The following is a 22800-nucleotide window of genomic DNA, read 5'->3' on the forward strand; positions in this document are numbered from 1 at the left end:
TCCCCTCCCCCACAAAAAATACACCAAGGCATTCCATACAGTTATTTCCTGGCTTTAAACTCACTGGATCCAGTGCCTGTGTATGTACGTACTTGGCTGCCTTCCTCTTTGGAGTTCCGAGTCCTGGTGCTCCTGAAAAGATTAGGGTGGTTGGGGGTGTCTGTATTATGTCCACACTCAGCAATGCTTAGGGGTTACTCCTGGCTGTATACTCAGGAATTACTCCTGGTGGTGCTCAGGGGACCATATGGGATGAATTGGCTACATATAAGGCAAATGTTCTCTACCTGCTTTACTGTTCCAGTTTCTGGCAATGTTGAGAAGGCATGATTGATAGCCCTGAACCCTCAAGCAGCACAAGAATTGATGCACTTGGGCTTTATGGTCTTATGTTTTGTTTCCTAGCAATGCTCAGGCAAATATGGGACCAAAGATGGCACACCAGCCTCCCATATGCTTCCCATGTACTCAACCAATGGAGTTATGGATCCAGTCTGAAGAATTCTGAGTGCCTGTGTCAGAGACATGCAAGAACTAAGTTGACTTCCCTCCAATTCTGCTCAGAGCCAACACCTCACTCAGGGATCATTCTAGGAGACCATAAGGGTGCAGGGAACTGAATCTTGAGTTTGCTGCACCCAAGACACCCTGCCCTGCTGTCCTGGTTGGTTCACAGATGGTCATTTCTGAGTGCTTTGGGTGAAGTGTGCTGGGAAAGCCATCCAGCTAGAGCGGAGACAAGTAGATTATGAAGGTTCTTTTTCACTCAGTCCTCACTGTCATGCCCTCCTATGTCATCAACTTTATAACATTCTTAGAAGGTAGAGTATCTCTGCCTGAAACGTTACCTGAAATACTGGTCTTCCAAATGCCTCCATGACAATTCTAATGATTGATACTGAAAAACAATCCAGTTTCCCAACTGGATTCCCAAGTGTAGGAAGATGCCTACACTACCACAGTACAAGTTCTATATGCCACTGCTACAGAACATCCTGAGTGGGTTATCCTAGCCAATTGGCCTTGTGTCCCTAGGAGAAACAAACTGGAAACTTCATCAAGGACCATCCACCAGTCTCCAGCGACAGGTGCCGGCTGCAGGCAAATTGCCACTGCTTCCAGAATGCACACCATATGGCTCTACTTTCCAGTGGCAGTCCCTGCAAAAAAGGAGAATGTGGGCCAGAGCACAATGGCAGGACATTTGCCTTGCATGTGCCAGCCTGGGACAGACCCGGGCTCGATTTCCAGCATCCCATGTGGTCGTCTGAGCATAGAGCCTGAGCGCCACAGGGTGTGGCCCTCTCTCCCCCCAAAAAAGGGGAGAATGTGCTGGTCAAAACAGCCTGAAACCATCCTTGCCCAATGCTTGAAATTCTACCAATACTTTACCCATGCCAATTAACTCTAAATTGGATGTTTAACAGACATGTTTTTGTTTTTTTTTTTTCCTTGGCAGGCTTGGGGGACCATATAGGGTGCCGGGATTAGAACCAGAGTCTGTCCTGTGTTGACCACGTGCAAGGCAAACGCCTTACTGCTGTGCTTTCGCTCCAACCCCATTATGTTTTTTAAGAAAAAAACATCCTGCCTTCAAAAGAAAAAAAAAAAGGCAAGAAATGGTTATTTCCCAGAACAAAGGAGCACTGCTTTCCTACAACTAGAATTTAAGTCTGGTTGTGAGGGACTTAGCAAGAGATCTCAGAATGACAGTCAAACACAAGAGAATCCTCTTTAGCTATTCCTGGGACTTGCACCACATAATTCAGGCTATACTTCATTCATTTCTCTAATATCCTTTCATTTTCAACTGAAAATTTTTGTTTATGGGCTATACCTGGCAGTGCTCAAGGGTGTTGAGTCCAGATTGCACTCTTGGCAGGCTTGGGAGACTATGGGATGCTGAGAATCAAAATGGCTGTGTGAAAGGAAAATAATACCTGCTGTACTATTCCAGCCCTCTCAACTGAAAAAAAAAGTGCTTTTTGTTTTTGGCCCACAATGGGAATGCTCGGGGGTTACTCCTGGAAGGCTCAGGGGACCATATGGGGTGCCTGGGATTGAACCCAGGTTGACAGTATGCAAGGCAAACTCCCTCTAGCCTTCAACTGAAAATATTTGAAAAGATAAGCTTTTTGTTTTTGGTTTGGGGTCACACCCAGGAGTGCTCGGGTTATTCCTGGGTCTACACCCAGGGATCACTTCTGGTGGGCTGTGGGTGTTCTGAGGGTTGAACTGAGGTTATTTATGTGCAACGCAAATGCCCTACCCACTGTACTGTTGCTCTAACCCTTAAAAGTTAAATCTTGCATTTAACATCCTTTGATGGCTAAGTCCTGCAAAGTTCAGAGTGGCTAAAGTCACTGGTTGTCCCAGGGTCCTCCTAGACAGGGAGCTAATTAGTACAAACTGCCCTTGCCATATTTCAGAAATTACAAGTCACACCTAATGGAAATTGGTTTATGAAGAAAAAATCATGGGACCGGAGTGATACAACACAGTGACAGAGTGTCTGACTTGCAAGCTGCCAACCTGGGACATACCCAGGTTCGATCTCTGGCATCCCATATGGTACCCTGACTCTTTCAAGAGCAATTTCTGAGCCCAGAGCCAAGAGTGGTCCCTGCGCACCACTGGGCATAGCCAAAAAAAAAAAAAAAAAAAATGAAGAAATTGTTCTTTCAACCATGACCAAAATTAGGTCAATAGTGTCAGCTTCTATAAAAAGGAGAGAAGCAAGTGTCCCACAGTCTAATTTGAGAAATGGTTGCTAAGTGCTCCCTGAAGCTTCACCATACCTGTCTCCAACAAACTACACACACTTAATAAAAGGTTACTTAAGGGGTGCTCGCTTCGGCAGCACATATACTAAAATTGGAACGATTAGCATGGCCCCTGCACAAGGATGACATGCAAAAGGTTACTTAAGGGGCTGGAGCAATAGTGCAGTGGTAGGGCCTTTGCCTTGCACAGAGCTGATCCAGGACAGACGATGATTCAAATCCCAGTATCCCATATGGTCCCCTGTGCCTGCCAGGAGGAACTCCTGAGCACCACCAGGTGTGACCCTAAAACCAAAAAAAAAAAAAAAACAAAAACAAAAAATGCAAAATGGGCCGATGAGGTGGCGCTAGAAGTAAGGCGCCTGCCTTGCAAGCACTAGCCAAGGAAGGACCAAGGTTTGATCCCCCGGTGTCCCATATGGTCCCCCCAAGCCAGGGGCAATTTCTGAGCACTTAGCCAGGAGTAACCCCTGAGCATCAAGCGGGTGCGGCCCGAAGGAAAAAAAAAAAAAAGAAATGCAAAATGGAGCAAGGAAAACGTCTTCAACAAGTGCTATTGGCACATCTGGTCGCCACATGCCAAAAAAAAAGGGGGGTGGGGGACTCAGACCTCCATCTAACAACATGCACAAAGGCCAATCCAAATGGATTATTAAAGACCTTGATATCAGGCCCAAACCATAGATAGATAGAACAACATGTAGGTAAAATACTCCATGACATCGACACTAAAGGCATCTTCAAGGAGGAAACCACATCAAACAAGTGGAAGCAGAGGTAAACTGAAGGGACTATATTAAGCTGAGAAGCTTCTGCACCTCAAAGGAAATAGTGACTAGGATACAAAAGCCACCTACAGAATGGGAGAAACTATTCATCCAATATCCATTAGATAAGGAGCTAATATCCATAATATACAAGGTATATCAAAAGATGGGGAAAAATGGACAATTCCTCAAAGAAATAAAAATGGCCAAGACACAGGAAAAATGTTCCACATCACTAATCATCAGGGAGATGCAAATCAAAACAACAATGAGGTACCATTGTGTGAGGTACACCACAGAGACTGACACACATCACAAAGAGCAAGAACAATCAGAGTGCTAGCAGGGATGTGGAGAGATAGAAACTCTTATTCACTTCTGGTGAGAATGCTGTCTAGTCCAGCCTTTATGGAAAACAATATGGAGGGGCCGGAGAGTTAGCATGGAGGTAAGGCGTTTGCCTTTCATGCAGAAAGTCATCAGTTCGAATCCCGGCATCCCATATGGTCCCCCGTGCCTGCCAGGAGCAATTTCTGAGCATGGAGCCAGGAGTAAAGTAACCCTGAGCACTGCCGGGTGTGACCCTAAAACCACACACACACACACACACACACACACACAAAATATGGAGATTCCTCAAATAATTGGAAATTGAGCTCCCATATGATCCAGCTAACCCACTCCTGAGAAACACTACCTGAGAAACACAAAAACGCCTTCCTCATACCTATAATCATTGCAGTGCTATTTATAATTGCCAGACTCTGGAAACAACCAAGATGCCCTTCCTTCAACAGATGAATGGCTAAAGAAACTGTGTACATATACACAATGGAATATTATGCAGGTGTCAGAAGAAATGACATTTTTATATACCTAGTTGTACATGGAATCTACCATGCTGAGTGAATTAAGTCAGAGGGAGATAGACACAGAATAATTTCACTCATCTATGGGTTTTAAGAAAAACAAAAAAGGAAATTACTCAGGGCAGGCTTAGGAGACCATATGGAATGCCAAGGATCAAATGGGTTGGGGCCAGAGCGATAGCACAGGGATAAGGAATTTGCTTTGCACGCAACTGATCCAGGATGGACCTGGGTTTGATCCTCCGCATGCCATATGGTCCCTGAGCCAGGAGCGATTTCTTAGCGCAGAGCCAAGAGTAAACCCGGAGCGCTGCCAGGTGTAGCCCCAAAACAAAAATAAAAACAAGCCTTACCTCCCACAAACCACAAACGGCAAGTAAAAACAGCTAACGGGAAAATTAAATGTAGTCTCCTCTCTACCTCAGAAAATTAAATTCTCCAATTATTGCCAGTAAGTGAATTTTCCCATTTTAAGTTCACACTAAATGCCCTGCTTCTGCATCAGAACTGTTTTTGGGGAGGGGAGTACTGTATTTTCCGGCATATAAGACGACTTTTGAAATAAAAAAAAGTCAACCGAAAATCTGGGGTTGTCTTATATACCAAGTATATCCCGAAAAATGTTTCAATATACCGCTAAACGAAAACTGTCTGAATATTGCCACAAAACTAATTTTCCAACTCGATCCTGCACCAATCACTGCAAGGCTGCTCGGACCGCCTCTCTAACTCAGCCAATTCCAAACAGGCATTTTGTGCATGCAAATTAGACAATGTTCTGAACCTGAATCTACACTGTAAAAAGCCTGCTCAGGGGCCGGAGAGATAGCGTGGAGGTAAGGCGTTTGCCTTTCATGCAGAAGGTCATCAGTTCAAATCCCGGCGTCCCATGTGGTCCCCCCGTGCCTGCCAGGAGCAATTTCTGAGCCTGGAGCCAGGAATAACCCCTGAGCACTGCTGGGTGTGACCCAAAAACCACAAAAAAAAAAAAAAAAAAAAAAAGCCTGCTCAGATTGGCCAGAGTCAGAGAGGAAGTCTATTACAGTAGAACCTTTGAACCTTTGCTTGTTGTGATTGGCTCACTGTGGTACATACAGTTGCAGCACAGGAACATTCTGATACTGTGAATATAGGCCTAAACCTATGTTTTAACTGCAAAATTAGGGGGTCGTATTATACGTCAGAAAATACGGTAATCTGTGATTACAAATAGCTCCCTGCATAAAAGGAAGGAACACCTTCCTGATGCCTCCTGGATCAGAACTAATGGGATGTCTACACTGCCAATACTTGGTTCCCCATATATCAAGTGTTCCTCCCCCCGCAGTCCTACCACCATCGAGCCACTCTTACAGGATGTGACAGCAGTCATCCGTGCTACCTTTTTACACATTTTCCAGAAGCAACTACTTTAGCTATGTCTTTAAAAAAAAAAACCTCCAGTTATTGTGATGAATTATAGATCAAAGGCACTCCAGACTATCTTAGATTTTAACTCACTCAGCCAGTCATTCTAGTTGTTTCTAAGTGATTTGCAGGTCAAGCAGAAAAGAGCAGAGGCAAGAACAAAGCTCAAATTTTTAACTTAAATATCTGGTGGAAACTTCCTTCTTCCATCCTCTTTCCCTTCCTTCCTCCTTCTCTCCCTCCCTTTCTTTCCAAGAAAGAAAAAGTATATACATATATTTACATATATGTGTGTGTGTATTTTATATATATGGTGAATAGACATGTCTTAAAGACCCAAAAGAATAGCAAAGATGGGCCCGGAGAGATAGCACAGCAGCGTTTGCCTTGCAAGCAACCGATCTAGGACCAAAGGTGGTTGGTTCTAATCCCGGTGTCCCATATGGTCCCCCATGCCTGCCAGGAGCTATTTCTAAGCAGACAGCCAGGAGTGACCCCTGAGCACTGCCGGGTGGGGCCCAAAAACCAAAAAAAAAAAAAAAAAAAAAAGGAATAGCAAAGATAGTTCTTTCTCTTAACTATGATCAAACACAACTGGGCTTCTATAACAAAGACAATGCGGAGGAATTTTTCTTCAAAAAGGTATCAAGTCTTAACGAGAAAACACAAGGGAATGCAATAACGTAAAAAATGTGTGTGATAACTGAGCAAGACAGTTATCAAGCCAGTTCATCAAGTACTGGTGAAAAACAATTTAGCTAGAAACCTCTGATAACACCAAGTTAGCAGTAAACATCTTACCTTAAGACCCGTGACTGACAGAAGCCTTAATAAATGATTCCACACAAAACACAACTGATTCAGATGTTAAAAATACATTTCCAGGGCCCAGAGAGATAGTACAGCGGCGTTTGCCTTGCAAGCAGCCGATCCAAGATCTAAGGTGGTTGGTTCGAATCCCAGTGTCCCATATGGTCCCCCATGCCTGCCAGGAGCTATTTCTGAGCAGACAGCCAGGAGTAACCCCTGAGCACCGCTAGGTGTGACCCCCCAAAAAAAAATACATTTCCAGACTTAGCTCACAAAACAGAACAGTATAGATCACAAAAGTAGGCATCTGGGGCTGGAGAGATAGCATGGAGGTAAGGTGTTTGCCTTGCATGCAGAAGGTCGGTGGTTTGAATCCCAGCATCCCAACTGATCCCCTGAGCCTGCCAGGAGTGATTTCTGAGCGTAGAGCCAGGAGTAACCCCCTAAGCGCTGCCGGGTGTGACCCAAAAGCCAAAAAAAAGTAGGCATCTATTTTTGCCATGCACTTGGCCAACCTGGATTCGATCCGGGCATCCCATATGTTCTCCAAGCCTGCCAGGAGCAAATTCTGAGCACAGAGCCAGGAGTAACCCCTGAGCACCTCCAGGTGTGGCCCCAATTCCCCCCCCCCAAAAATAAAGAGTAGGCATCTAAACTAGCTTCATACTCTTATTTATATTAAACCTACTCCTTACAAACAAAGCTTACATTTTACTTTTCATGTTTTGGGTCTCAGAAATGGTAAGCTAATGCTGTAAATGGAAGAAGCAAAGAGGTTATAAAGAGAACTAGAATGGGTCGTAGAGAGTCAGGGTTAAGGCACTTAAAAGTGGCTAGTCCGTATTTAAATCTTGGCACTATATTTCAGGGGTCCTGAAATGACCCCTGAGCAGTGCTGTAAAACAAACAAACAAAAAAACCACACTCTCCCCAACCACCAAAAGGATCCAAAATAATAAAAGAACCTCTTAACTGTTAATTGCTTTTATAGTTCACAATTTTCATTTATAACTTGTAGGCTCTAATTTGCCCAAAGAACACAGCAAACATGACAAGGACCTAGGTAATTTGTCATTCAAGGCACAAAGGCATACAGAGAAATCCCCTCAACTCCTAAGGACTCGCACATATTTGATAATTCCAAACAGCTTGTTAGTAATGGGCAGAACTGAGTAATCTACAGTGGAAAGAGCTCTGGGTGAGACTATAAAGGTTGGGACTGATGCTCAGGTTTACAAGAAGCCTGTTCATCCTTGGGAAAGGTGTAAAAGCATGACCTGCAAAATACAAGGCACTAAAAACTAGTATGTCCTGTGAAAACATTAAAAATCACCTGTATTATTACTGCTTTACTGACTAACAAGAGGCCCCTTGCATTGCATCCCTTGTGGGATACTATGCTAAGTCACACAGTACACCTCCTGAGCAGACTTCCATAACACCCCTAATAGGGGTCTGTGGGAGGTAAGCCCAGAAGTGCTGGAACCAAGAAGGAAAAACAAGAAATAAATTACTAGTATCTAAGGGTTCCTTCTACAATGATTTTATTATAAATACGTTCTGAGGGAATAAACAAATATTGTGTTCAAGATTATCTGCAAACCTGTTCCAAAGTAATAAAAGGCAGAATGGAACCAACCAGGGACCACTGAGTAGAGATAAATAGCAAAGACATCTGCATGCCATGCTAATAAGCACCTTTCCCCCATGACGTTAAGAAATTTAAAGGAAGGATCACATTTCTCGTGAGCCACTCCATTCAAACAGGTTCTGAGTTTGGTGATTTGTTTTGTAAACTGTACTGCTGCTCTCCTCAGTCCTAGGAAGGCAATCAGTCTCCAGGTCACAGCAACCACAACAAAGCTCTTGACAATTTGTAACTCCGCTCAGGGCCATTCTGCATACTATTTGCTCGGAGCCATGTCTGAGTAGTCCTTCAGCACTCCCGCCAAGTGCTCATTATGAGTCTTAAACCTCCGCTTTTTCTGTGAAGCTGGTTTTTTCCTTCTCTGAATAGGGGCCTAGAGGAAAAGGTAAAAACACAAAACAATAACTACTACTACCAATGACAATACAATGAGTTACCCAAAAATGCTGAGAAACCAAAACCAACAAGGTTTTTACCCTTTTTTCCTTAAGTTTTTTGGCTACACCTGGTGATGTTCAGAGGTTACTCCTGGTTATGCACTCAGAAACATCTCCTAGCTTGGGGAACTATATGGAATACTGCAGTCTGTCCTAGATCAGCCACGTCAAGGCAGATAGATGCCCTACCTGCTATGCCACCACTCCAGCCCCACCCTGTTTTCTGCTTTGAAGCCTGGCTGTGTAAACCTTACCAAACACAGCATTTGCCTCGCCTAGGGTCGGCAACCTGCTGCTCTTTTGAAGTTTAGCCACAGCTCCGACAGCAGGGCCAATAGCAGGAGGGGTGGAGAGTGGTATCACTTACCTCCACTACCTCCCAATGCTGTGTGGCAGGTTGCCGTCGCTAGGCAACCACAGAGTCCCTGTCCTGGCCCAACCTCCCCCTCACATCACAGCTTGTGAAGTCACTGAGGGCACACTAAGAGTGCATGCACCTCTGCACTGGGGAGGAGAAGACTACTGTGAGAGAAAAAGGGGAGAAAGAAAAAGATGACAGAGGACTGGAGTAAGAAAAAGAGGGCTTGCAGTGTGAACATTACTGGGAGTCGGGTCAGTACAGTGAATGGAGAACAAGAGTCTGAAAGAGAAAAAACAATAGCCAGGTTAAAAAAAAAAATAAAAAATTGGGGCCGGGCGGTGGCGCTAAAGGTAAGGTGCCTGCCTTCCCTGCGCTAGCCTTGGACGGACCGCGGTTCGATCCCCTGGTGTCCCATATGGTCCCCCAAGCCAGGAGCAACTTCTGAGCGCATAGCCAGGAATAAACCCCTGAGCGTTATCGGGTGTGGCCCAAAAACCAAAAATAAATAAATAAATAAAAAAATAAAAAATTAACAGCGGCTAGAGCAGTGGCGCAAAGCAATAAGGCATCTGCCTTGTGTGTGCTAGCCTAAGATGGACCACGGTTTGATCCCCTGGGTTCCATATGGTCCCCCAAGCCAGGAGTGATTTCTTTTTTCTTTTTTTTTTTTGTGGTTTTTGGGTCAGACCCGGCAGTGCTCAGGGGTTATTCTTGGCTCCAGGCTCAGAAATTGCTCCTGGCAGGCACGGGGGGACCATATGGGGTGCCGGGATTTGAACCAATGACCTCCTGCATGGAAGGCAAACGCCTTACCTCCATGCTATCTCTCCAGCCCCGCCAGGAGTGATTTCTGAGTGCATAGCCAGGAGTTACCCCTGAGCATCAAAGGGTATACCCCACCCCCAAAAAAAAACAAAATAATAAAAAGGGGCCAGAGAAATAGCATGGAGGTAAGGCATTTGCCTTGCATGCAGAAGGACGGTGGTTCAAATCCTGGCATCCCATTTGGTCCCCCGTGCCTGCCAGGAGCGATTTTTTGAGTGTAGAGTCAGCAATAACCCCTGAGCAATGCTGGGTGTGAACCAAACAGCAAAAAAAAAAAAATTTAAATTAAATTAAAAAGCAGATACTAATTTTTGTTGTTGGTTAAGCATGGGGGACAGGTCCTTTTATAAGGTGACACTGTAGGAAAGTTGTGGCTATTATATAAAAATATTTTAAAATAAATATTTACATGTTATATTCAATTTATTTAATTTACAAAATATTGGAGGACCTGATGGTGTTTCTTTTTTGTTTTTGGGTTTTGGGTTTTTTGTTTTTTTTGTTTTTTTTGTTTTTTTTTTGCTTTTTAGGGCCACATTCAGTGACACTTAAGGGTTACTCCTGGCTTGGGGGAACCATATGGGATGCCAGAGGATCGAACCACGGTTCATCCTAGGTTACCGCATGCAAGACAAATGCCCTACTGTTTGCTCTACTGCTCGAGCCCCTGATGAATTGTTTTCTTTTTTCTTTTTCTTTTTTTTTTTTTGGTTTTTCAGGCCACACCCTTTTGATGCTCAGGGGTTACTCCTGGCTAAGCGCTCAGAAATCACCCCTGGCTTGGGGGGACCATATGGGACGCCGGGAAATCGAATCGCAATCCTTCCTTGGCTAGCGCTTGCAAGGCAGACACTTTACCTCTAGCGCCAGCTCACCGGCCCCTTCTTTTTTATTTTTAGGTGACTTGTTAATTGTTAATTTAATGTTTATTCTATGAGAAGGAGTAATTCTGCGGAGGTCAAACAAAGAAATCATTTAAAAAAAAAAAACATCGTTCATATCTCTCAGATGATAGCTTACATGCCTGTATGAAAATGAAGGTAACATCTTACAGCCCTGATGTACAGACATTGTGCACGGAGATTCAGGAGCAAAACTCTCGTTAAACAGGTAAAGAACTGGGCCTGGAAAGATAGCACAGCAGCGTTTGCCTTGCAAGCAGCCAATCCAGGACCAAAGGTGGTTGGTTCGAATCCCGGTGTCCCATATGGTCCCCCGAGCCTACCAGGAGCTATTTCTGAGCAGACAGCCAGGAGTAACCCCTGAGCACCACCGGGTGTGACCCAAAATCAAAAAAAAAAAAAAAGGTAAAGAACTCAGATTGGAGAAACTGGGACCATAGAGATAGCATGGAGGTAGGGTGTTTGCCTTGCATGCAGAAGGTTGGTGGTTTGAATCCCGGCATCCCATATGGTCCCCCAAGTCTGCCAGGAGCGATTTCTGAACATAGAGCCAGGAATAACCCCTGAGTGCTGCCAGGTGTTACTCAAAAAACAAACAAACAAACAAAAAAGATCGGAAGGACTGCTTTTTCCTACGTACCACTTTCTTTGGTCCAGAGTCCTGCATGGAAGAAATACCCTGTCGCTTGAGATACTCTTCAATTTTCTCCTCATCCATGGAATCCACAGTGACACTCCTCCACAGTTTCTGAAATTCTGTGCCAAAAAGATAATTGTTTCACAACAGATATTTACATGCTCTAGCATCTCAGTGATGGAAATCCAACATTAAGTAATACTTCCTCTGGCCTAAAAGAGCACATCTCAGATTCCACCATAAAAGAAAGGAAATAAGAGTAGTGGAGGGCTGGGAACAGATTCTATTCTCTTCTTAGACAGTGAAGGGAAAGTGATGGCAGCTCCTGCTTTCCAGAAGAAAGTCCACTGACACTCTCCTTTTACTACACCCTCAACAACCTCCACTGAGAGGGTTACAATTCCTGCTCACCACCCCTGAGGTGAATATAGTCCACTGCCCCTTCTAAGATTAAGAGCACAGGGAGAGCCGGAGCAGTGGCGCAAATGGTAAAGTGTCTACCAGCTATGGCCCAAGAAGCAAAAAAAAAAAAAAAAAAAAAAGAGCACAGGGAGATTAGAAGTCAGCATTTTCTGTTGATAAAGAGCCTGAAAGCTGGTGACAAAGATGATGGGGGTGGAGAACAGTGTCTCAATATCCAAACAGGGGGCCGGAGAGATACCGTTTGCCTTTCATGCAGAAGGACAGTGGTTCGAATCCCGGCATCCCATATGGTCCCCTGTGCCTGCCAGGAGCCATTTCTGAGCATAGAGGCAGAAATAGCCCCTGAGTGCTGACGAGTATGACCTAAAAACCAAAAAAAAAAAAAGAAATCCAAACAGAAAAGAACTGCTTTGAATCCCCTGAAAGCAGCATACACTGTCCCCTAGAGGACCAGGGCTCTTCATCCACAACATCATCTTTTTTGGAGGAAGGGAGCTACGGGGCATGGGGCGGGGAAGGACAGGATTTCTTCCATGGTGTTCAGCGGCTCCCACGGCATCTCCCAGAAATTCCCAGGTAACCAAGCCAATAAATGGCTTATGCAAGGGTCCAAAAATGCCAAGGCTATCCCAGTGCTAGGGCCCACCAGGGCCACTATAGTGGTGTTCAGGGGAGTCCAGAGCTATATCCAGTATTGTTTGAGAGAATATGATGCTAAGGATCCAAAGATCAAGTACAATCAATGCCTGAGTTCTAACCCCTTTACTCCAAGGTCTCTAACATCACAAAAGAACTAGAAATTGGGTCAATGAAAGTTAAGAGGGAAGGGGGCAGGAGGATCTTAAATTCTACACCCAGGGCTGGGAAGCTGGGAACTGGCTCAAAGAGTTGAAATACAAGCTCCACAAGCCAGAGCCCATTTAAATCACCAGCTTCACGGTACCTCAAGTCCCAAACTGAAATAGCACCCTGTATACCTCCTGGTGTAGCTCTAAGAGGGGAAAAAATTCTTTCGCTAATAACAAGCTCAAATACCTGGCCCTTTACATCAACATGCCATTTTATTTTTTATTTTGTTTTGGTATTTTGGGGTCACACCCGGCAGTGCTCGGGTTACTCCTGGCTTTGCGCTCAGAAATTGCCCCTGACTTGGAGGACCATATGGGATGCTAGGGATTGAACCCGCATTCATCCTGGGCAGCCTGGTATGAGGCAATGCTATGCTATTGCTCTGGCCCCACTGAGGATCCGTTAATTAATTTATTTATTTTTGGTTTTTGGGTCACACCCAGCAGCACTCAGGGGCTACTCCTGGCTCTATGCTCAGAAATCGCCCCTGGCAGGCTTGAGGGACCATAAGGGATGCCAGGATTCGAACCATCCAAAAAAAAAAAAAAAGAAGAAAGTGGCTGAAGGGGGCCGGGCGGTGGCGCTGGAGGTAAGGTGCCTGCCTTGCCTGCGCTAGCCTAGGACGAACCGCGGTTCAATCCCCCGGCGTCCCATATGGTCCCCCAAGAAACCAGGAGCAACTTCTGAGCGCATAGCCAGGAGTAACCCCTGAGCGTCACAGGGTGTGGCCCAAAAACCAAAAAAAAAAAAAAAGGATTCGAACCATCATCCTTTTTCATGCAAGGCAAATGCCCTACTGCTGTGCTATCTCTCCGGTCCCTGAGGATCCTTTTAAATTGTTTCTGTCCTTTTAATTCCTTCCTTTTTTATTTTTACTTATTTTTTAATTTATTTAAAAGAATATATCACATAGTTGACATAATTGATCATAATACATTTGCTTTAGGAAGAACAAAGGCAAATTTATTTTAAAAGTACTTGTTTGGGGCCTGGAGAGATAGCACAGCGGCCTTTGCCTTGCAAGCAGCTGATCCAGGACCAAAGGTGGTTGGTTCGAATCCCAGTGTCCCATATGGTCCCCCGTTCCTGCCAGGAGCTATTTCTGAGCAGACAGCCAGGAGTAACCCCTGAGCAACGCCAGGTGTGGCCCAAAAATCAAAAAAAAAAAGGACTTGTTTGGGCCCGGAGAGAGATAGCACAGCGGCGTTTGCCTTGCAAGCAGCTGATCCAGGACCTAAGGTGGTTGGTTCGAATCCTGGTGTCCCATATGGTCCCCCGTGCCTGCCAGGAGCTATTTCTGAGCAGACAGCCAGGAGTAATCCCTGAGCACCGCCGGTGTGGCCCAAAAACCAAAAAAAAAAAAAAAAAGTACTTGTTTATTTTTGAGCATGCTCTAATTTTATCAGATATACCAGGCTTACCATATTCCCCCAAACTTAGATTCAATCATTTCTCTAAGGAATCCCAACTTTCCCTGAAGAATAGTTTAGAAATCAAGTTCTGGGGCCGAAGCGCACAGCCGTAGGGTATCCCATATGGTCCCCCAAGCCAGGAGTGATTCCTGAGCGCATAGTCAGGAGTAACCCCTGGGTTATTGGCATCACTAGGTATGGCCCAAAAAAAAAAAAAAAACAAAGAGGAGAGAGAGAGAGAGAGAGAGAGAGAGAGAGAGAGAGAGAGAGAGAGAGAGAGAGAGAGAGAGAGAGAGAGAGGAGAGAGAGAGGAGACGGAGAGAGGGAGAGAGAAAGAGAGAGAGAGAGAAATCAAGATGTGAATATTCTGTTTAATATTGCTAACAATATTTAAAATGCACACACAGGTCCAGAGTGATAGCATAGAAGTACAGTGTTTGTCTTGCACAAAGCTGACCCAGGACGACCTGAGTTCAATTTCCAGCATCCCATATGGTACCCTGTGCCTGCCAAAAGCAAATTCTGAGCAAAGAGCCAGGAGTAACCCCTGAGCTCGGCCAGGTGTGGCCCAAAACACAAAAAACAAACAAAAAACAGCACAACACACATTTGGACTATCAAGATAGTATAGCAGGTAGGGCATTTGTCTTATATATGTGGCTGACCTGGGTTCCTTCCCCACATATGGTCGCCCAAGCCCTGCCAGGTATGATTCCAGAACACAGAAATAGAACTAAACCTTGAGCCTTGAGGGGTATAATTCCAACAACAATAATAATAAACCAGCAAATAGCCAGAAGCTACCAAATTAAAGGCAGATGATTTGTTTTAGTGGATGTGAAAAATCACAAAAGCCAGGTTATTCCTTAAAAGGGTATATAAGGTTAGTACAATGGGTAGGGCACTTGCCTTCACAGTTAACCCAAGTTCAAACCCTGGCACTCCAGATGGTACCTCAAGCAACACCAGGAATGATCTCTGAAAGCAGAGTTAGGAGTAAGCCCTGATGTGGCCCAAAAACAAAAACTAGAGATATATTAAGTGTATGATAAAAGCCTGGAAAAATACATACCAAAACATATTCCCAGAGAGAAATCATAAGGTTTTCCTTGGAGAACTGTTGTTTTCACTCTATACAATATTTGGCAAAAATTTTAGTATACAAGCTATATATGTTACTATAACATATATTTTTATTTTGGGTGTTTGGTTTTGTTTTGATTTTTGGGTCACATCTGGCGGAACTCGGGTTACTTCTGGTTCTGCATTCAGTATCGCTCCTGGCAGGTATAGGGGACCATATGGGATGCCGGGATTCGAAACACCATCCGTCCTGGATCGGCTGCTTACAAGGCAAACGCCCTCCTGCTGTGCTATCTCTCCTGTCCCGACTATAACTACTTTTAAAATAATAAAGCTCGGGGCCTGAGAAATAGCATGGAGGTAGAACATTTGCCTTGCATGCAGAAGGACGGTGGTTCGAATCCTGGCATCCCAAATGGTCCCCTGAGCCTGCCAGGAGCGATTTCTGAGCGTAGAGCCAGGAGTAACCCGAGTGGTGCCGGATGTGACCCAAAAAAAAAAAAAAAAAAATGAGTAAAATTAGAAGTTGGAGCAGTTTCACAAGCAGTAGGGCATTTGCTCTGAGCGCCACCAGGTGTGGCTCAAAATCCCCCCCAAAAAGAAAAAGAAAGAAATGAATAAAATTAAAGAAAAATCTTCCCTTCACAATTAAAGGAATGCCTTCAAGAAATTAGATAAAACAGGAGCGGGAACAGTGGCGCAAGTGGTAAGGCATTTGCCTTGTGCGCTAGCCTAGGATGGACTGTGGTTCCCACCACCACCACCACCCCACCCCTCCCCCGTGCCCCATATGGTCCCCCAAGCCAGGAGCGATTTCGGAGCACATAGCCAGGAGTAACCCCCAAGCATCAACAGGTGTGGCCAAAAAAAAAATGAAACAATAAAAGAAATAAGAGGGGCCAGAGAGATAGCATGGAGGTAAGGCATTTGCCTTTCATGCAGGAGGTCATCGGTTCGAATCCCGGCATCCCATATGGTCCCCCATGCCTGCCAGGAGCAATTTCTGAGCCTGGAGCCAGGAATAACCCCTGAGCACTGCCAGGTGTGACCCAAAAACCACCAAAAAAAAAAAAAAAGAAAGAAAGAAAGAAATAAGATAAAACCGTATCAAAATTTAAAAAAGGATACTGTTTTTCTTATTTGTGCTATATTCCACTTTAGGTGATTTCCTTTTTATTGGGGGGGGGGGTTGGTTTTTGGGTCACACTCAGTGGTGCTCAGGGGTTACTCCTGGCTCTGCGTTCAGAAATTGGTCCTGGAAGGCATGGGGGACCATATGGGATGCCGTGATTCAAACCACCATTTGTCCTAGATCCACTGCATGCAAGGCAAACACCCTACCACTGTGCTATCTCTCCAGCCCGGTGATTTGCTTCTGATTAACTGGGATGAAGAGTGGCTTCGGTGACAATGAAAGCAACCTACTTTTGCGGAGCTCAGGGGTTACTCTTCATTCTGCACTCAGAAATAGCTCCTGACAAATTCAGGGGACCATACGGGATGCCGGGGATTGAACCCAGCTCTGTCCCAGGTCACCAGTTCGTTGGTGTGCCAGGCTAACGCCCTACTGCTGTGCTAGCATTCTGGCCCCGAAAGCTACCTTAGTATGATTAAGTCTGCCACCCAGTGGATTAACAGAGGAAGACAAATATGAGGTTAGGCATAATTTTCAATGGATCTTCCCTAGGAATATATTATGTATATTATTGAAATTTATTTTTAAAGCAGACTTATGCAATATTGATACTCTGAACTAAATGACTTTTTTTTTTTTTTTTTTTTTTTTTTTTGGTTTTTGGGCCACACCCGGCATTGCTCAGGGGTTACTCCTGGCTGTCTGCTCAGAAATAGCTCCTGGCAGGCACGGGGGACCATATGGAACACCAGGATTCGAACCAACCACCTTTGGTCCTGGATCGGCTGCTTGCAAGGCAAACGCCACTGTGCTATCTCTCCGGGCCCTAAATGACTTTCTTACCCTGAATTTCCTGTGGTGACTCTTCCAGATGTCTCCACTGCACAGTATATACAACACATGACAATGTGATATCCTCGTATCAAATATCCTCATCCTCATAAATGAGTCACACATTCTTTTTAATGAATAACACTTTTTTTTTTTTTTTTTTTTTTTTTTTTTTGGTTTTTGGGCCACACCCGGCAGTGCTCAGGGGTTACTCCTGGCTGTCTGCTCAGAAATAGCTCCTGGCAGGCACGGGGGACCATATGGGACACCGGGATTCGAACCAACCACCTTTGGTTCTGGATCGGCTGCTTGCAAGGCAAACACCGCTGTGCTATCTCTCCGGGCCCAATGAATAACACTTTTTATGAGTTCCAATGTAATGATGCCCTCAGCCAATAAACTCAAGAGAAGTCTTAGTCATTTTTTGTTCATTTTTAAGTCCTATTCATTTTAATCATCTTTGTATTACTCAATGTACTGAATAAAAAGAATGCTTCAGATAATCTTAATTTTCCTCTACTTTATAAACACTATTCTTTTAATATAATATTCATCCTGGGATATTTTGCTCCCCAAGAAACATTTGATAATGGCTGGATATATTTCTAGTTATACTATGGGAGGAAATACATTTAAAAAAAAATACAACCCGAGGGCCACTGGAGCTAAGCAACTGGACGGTGTGATGACGGCTGGGGGGTCGAGGGGGAGACACCCTGGTATCAGTATATGAGGTGTCTGAGAAGATTTGAGAGGTATTTTTCTGGAAGTATACTCAGGCTGAGAATAAAAAGCTTGGATTTGGAAGGCTGGGTCCAGAACACTTGCACAGTGCAAGGACAATTACAAAGTCCCATCTCCAAAGTGCATCATATGGAGCAGTGGCTTTAAAAGAGAAAGAGCAAATTTCAATGAGAAAGTCGCCTCAAAGTTGGATTACTCAGATTTCCAAACTGTGAAATAATGACCTAAATCAAAAATTTCTAGGAGATGGGGCTGGAGATAGCATGGACGTAGGGCATTTGCCTTGCATGCAGAAGGATGGTGGTTTGAATCCCATATGGGTGCCCCAAGCCTGCCAGGAGCAATTTCTGAGAGTAAAGCCGGGTGTGACCCAAAAACAAAAATTTCTAGGAGAAACTCAATGGTTTGGTTTAGGCAAACGCTGCTGTGCTATCTCTCCGGGCCATTCTGGGCCCGGAGAGATAGCACAGCGGCGTTTGCCTTGCAAGCAGCCGATCCAGGACCAAATGGTGGTTGGTTCGAATCCCGGTGTCCCATATGTTCCCCCATGCCTGCCAGGAGCTATTTCTGTATTTCTGAGCAGACAGCCAGGAGAAGCCCCTGGGCACCGCCGGGTGTGGCCCAAAAACCAAAAAAAAAAAGATATTCTGTATTCAGAATTTGAATTTGTCAGTAAGTTATTTTAAAATCATACTTGAATATTACTGAATGCCCTATAATAATAGGATTACAGCTATACACAATCTAATAAAGCCACATTGGGACAAAAAAATACATCTAAACAAGTCATGAATATTGCTTAACATTCTGCAATACACAAACAACCGCCTCAGTACTCAAAAGCCCAATATCAAATGTCAGGATGGCCAAGCTGAAAATCTGCTTCTTATCTTCCTCCTAGGCCCTCACATGTTGCTTTCTATTTTAAGATTCCCAAAACATTTTTGGATCACAAAATGGCAATGCTCAGGGGTTACTCCTTGCTCTATGCTCAGAAATGGGGCCGGGCGGTGGCGCTGGAGGTAAGGTGCCTGCCTTGCCTGCGCTGCCTAGGACGGACTGCAGTTCGATCCCCCGGCGTCCCATATGGTCCCCCAAGAAGCCAGGAGCAACTTCTGAGCGCATAGCCAGGAGTAACCCCTGAGCGTCACAGGGTGTGGCCCAAAAACCAAAAAAAAAAAAAAAAAAAAAAGAAATTACCCCTGACAAGTTCAAAAGACATATGGGTTGCTAGGAATTGAAGTTGGGTCAGCAGAGAGCAAAACAAGCACTCCCCATTGTACTGTCTCTCCATCCCCACTATAACTATTTTCAAAAGGCTTAATTCTGTTAAAAGAATAAAGGGGGGCCGGAGAGATGGCATGGAGGTAAGGCGTTTACCTTTCATGCAGAAGGTCATCGGTTCGAATCCTGGCGTCCCATATGGTCCCCCGTGCCTGCCAGGAGCAGTTTCTGAGCACAGAGCCAGGAAAAACCCCTGAGCACTGCCGGGTGTGACCCAAAAACCACAAAAAAAAAAAAAAAAAAAAAAAAAAAAAAAAGAATAAAGGGACTATTTGCTTAAATAGATATATTTATATCTATTTATAAATATATAAATATATATTTATATATTATAAAAATATAAATATAAAATAGATAATGGCAGAGAATGTGGCACAGTGACAGAGTTCATGTTTTCTGACCTGAGACCCTAAATTCTATCCCTGGCACCACCCCCCCAAAAAAGAGAAGTAAAGGATTTGTTGTACTTATTGATGTTCAAGAGTGTCTCCCCAGCAGTACTCAGGGGACCACATTGTACTAAGGATCAAACCTGGAGCCCCAACCTTAGAGCATGCCTATCAGCCCCATGACCATCTTGCAAGCCCTTTGTCATATCTTTTTTGTTTTTTTTTTTTTGTTTTGGGGCCACACCCGGCAGTGCTCAGAGGTTACTCCTGGCTGTCTGCTCAGAAATAGCTCCTGGCAGGCACAGGGGACCATATGGGACACCGGGATTCGAACCAACCACCTTTGGTCCTGGATCGGCTGCTTGCAAGGCAAACACCACTATGCTATCTCTCCGGGCCCCCTTTGTCATATCTTGAAGATCAAATCCATCCCTAAGTTTTTAGAAAGCAAAAAGTCAATTTGAAAATTAAATACATTTACATAAAATAAAATTTCTAAGTACAGGAGCCTCAAACTAACTTTCTTACTTGGAAACTGTCATGAAAGTATATAAGAGTTAAGTAGTTTATGTACAGATAGAAAGCTTATTCTATCACTAGAACTGGAATACTGTACATGTTTTTATTTAACATTTATTGAGAATTAACCATATACACAGACTCTCAATAAGGATTTTCACAAAAATTAAATATTCTGTCTTAAAAAAATCATTATCTTTAGGCTAATTAAATCTCTAATAGCTCCAAAAGCCTGATTCTCAAGAACAAACAAGATGTTGGGGGGGAGAGAATTTGAGATTAAAATCATAATCATGACATAACTGAGCTACTGAAGTGATATTTGTGAAATTTCTTATTCAAAATTATTCAAGTTTGAGGCCGGAGTGATAGCACAGAGGTAGGGAATTTGCCTTGATTGTAGCTACTCAGCATAAACCTGTGTTCAAGCCAAGAGTAACCCCTGAGCGTTTTGGGGTGTGGCCCAAAAACCATATATATAATATATATAACATAATATATAATTATTATAACATATATATATTCAAGTTTATATTTTTATGAAATTTAATAAATAACATAGCTCTATGTGGGCACAAAAACTGTTTTATTATTTCTAAAATGTTATCATTGGGGCCAGAGAGATATCACGGTGGTAGAGATTTGCTCTGCATGCAGTCAACCCAGGATGGACCCAGGTTCGATTCCCTAGTCCCCTCGAGATTGCCAGGAACAATTTCTGAGTGCAGAGCAAGGGGTACCCCTGCACACCGCTTGGTATGGCCCCAAACAAAAAATAAATAAAATGTTATCACTGAACGACTACTGTGACTATTTTCTTTTCTTTTTTTGTTTTTGTTTTTGGGTCACACTCAGGGGCCACTCCTGGATCTACACTCAGAAATAGCTCCTGGCAGGGTCATATGGGATGCCGGGATTCGAACCACCATCCTTCTGCATTCAAGGCAAACGCCCTCCCTCCATGCTATCTCTCGGGCCCTATTTTTCTATTTTATACAACTTGAGATAAGACTTTATAGCTTAATATTCAACTATATACAATTATGAGAAATAAGAAAACAATGTCCTTCCTGCCCCATTTTAAAAATCATGGTTAGTATGGTATCATAGATTCATGGCTAATTTAAGACAATTTGGGTTACTTTGAGTGTATTCTTCCTACCCTGCATTAAGCTTACATATCAGAATATGAACATATATTTGTGAAAAAGAAGAAATTCCTATTTGGTGCAATTAAACTATAACCATAAGAAATCATGAAGGGGGGCCGGAGAGATAGCATGGAGGTAAGGCATTTACCTTTCATGCAGAAGGTCATCGGTTCGAATCCCGGCGTCCCATATGGTCCCCCGTGCATGCCAGGAGCAATTTCTGAGCAGGGAGCCAGGAAAAACCCCTGAGCATTGCCGGGTGTGACCCAAAAACCACAAAAAAAAAAAAAAAAAAAAAAGAAATCATGAAGGGGGGCCGGGCGGTGGCGCTAAAGGTAAGGTGCATGCCTTGCCTGCGCTAGCCTTGGACGGACCACGGTTCGATCCCCCGGTGTCCCATATGGTCCCCCAAGCCAGGAGCAACTTCTGAGCACATAGCCAGGAGTAACCCCTGAGCTTTACCGGGTGTGGCCCAAAAAAAAAAAAAAGAAATCATGAAGGGAAGGGGAGCAAAGGAGTGATAGTACAGCAAGTAGAGCTCTTGCCTTGCACAGGGCAGACCCAGGTTCTTTCCCTGGAATCCCTTAAGATCCCCAGAGTATTCCCAGGAGTAATTCCTAAGTGCAGAGTCAAAGAGTTAAACCCTGAGCAACACAGAGTATTGCCCAAAAACTATTTAAAAAAAAAAAAAAAAAAAAAAAAAAAACAGGGCCCGGAGAGATAGCACAGCGGTGTTTGCCTTGCAAGCAGCCAATCCAGGACCTAAGGTGGTTGGTTCAAATCCCGGTGTCCCATATGGTCCCCCGTGCCTGCCAGGAGCTATTTCTGAGCAGACAGCCAGGAGTAACCCCTGAGCATCACCAGGTGTGACCCAAAAAACAAAACAAAACAAAACAACAAACATAAACTCCCTTAAACCATGACTACAATTTAATGAAAAATTCTACTCTTTTTTTGTTTGTTTGTTTTGGTTTGGTTTTGGACCACACCCAGAGGCACTCAGAAGTTACTCCTGGCTCTGTGTTTGGAAATTACTCCTTGCAGACTTGGGGGACCATAAGGGATACTGGGGATAAAACCCAGGTTGGCCATGTGCAAGGCCCTACCTATTGTATTATCACTCTGGCCCCAATAAACAATCTTTCAAAGCACATAAAGCAAACTGAATTCTAAAAACAGTATGTTAGATGTAGAAGTGAATATCTCTAATCTAAGAAATGACAATGCTGGGGCCAAGAATGAGGTCAAAGGTAAAGTAAAAGTCAACAACATATTAAGTCTGAGACAAGAGAAGGTAGGGTAAATGGGAGGGAAAAGAACAAAGAGGTAGATAATAAGGTAGTACAGTGGTTAAGAAAGTAGCCTTCAAAACAGCCAACCTGAGCCCTAACCCTACTTAGCCCCAAGTTGTCAGGAGTGATTCCTGTGTGCAGAGCCAGGAACAAGCCTTGAATGTTGCTGGGTGTGCCCCCTCCACCAAAACAAAAGCAAAAAGTAAATTTTAAATTACTTATAAATTTAAAATGAAGTCAGC

The 22800-nt window shown here is 44.0% G+C and overlaps 1 protein-coding gene and 2 pseudogenes across 2 annotated transcripts in view; 2 read left to right on the forward strand and 1 right to left on the reverse strand.

Moving 5' to 3' along the window:
• GTF2E2 (general transcription factor IIE subunit 2) overlaps positions 1-22800 on the reverse strand; it is a 188033-nt gene that overhangs the window by 125203 nt on the left and 40030 nt on the right. The window contains exons 6-7 of one of the 2 annotated variants that reach the window (XR_007494883.1): positions 11450-11565; positions 8174-8657 (exon numbers count right to left, since the gene is read on the reverse strand). Coding sequence is in view for 1 of the 2 variants with exons in the window: in XM_049772397.1 (XP_049628354.1) it covers positions 8541-8657; positions 11450-11565 (233 nt within the window). In the remaining variant the exon portion in view is untranslated. Of the gene's footprint in view, positions 1-8163; positions 8658-11449; positions 11566-22800 lie in introns of those variants that run through there. The other variant, XM_049772397.1, reaches the window with a different exon arrangement.
• LOC126007637 (uncharacterized) lies at positions 2845-2918 on the forward strand (annotated as a pseudogene).
• LOC126006153 (acylphosphatase-1-like) lies at positions 16602-18143 on the forward strand (annotated as a pseudogene).

The sequence above is a fragment of the Suncus etruscus genome, chromosome 4 (genome assembly GCF_024139225.1).
Source record: "Suncus etruscus isolate mSunEtr1 chromosome 4, mSunEtr1.pri.cur, whole genome shotgun sequence".
Lineage (NCBI taxonomy): Eukaryota > Metazoa > Chordata > Mammalia > Eulipotyphla > Soricidae > Suncus > Suncus etruscus.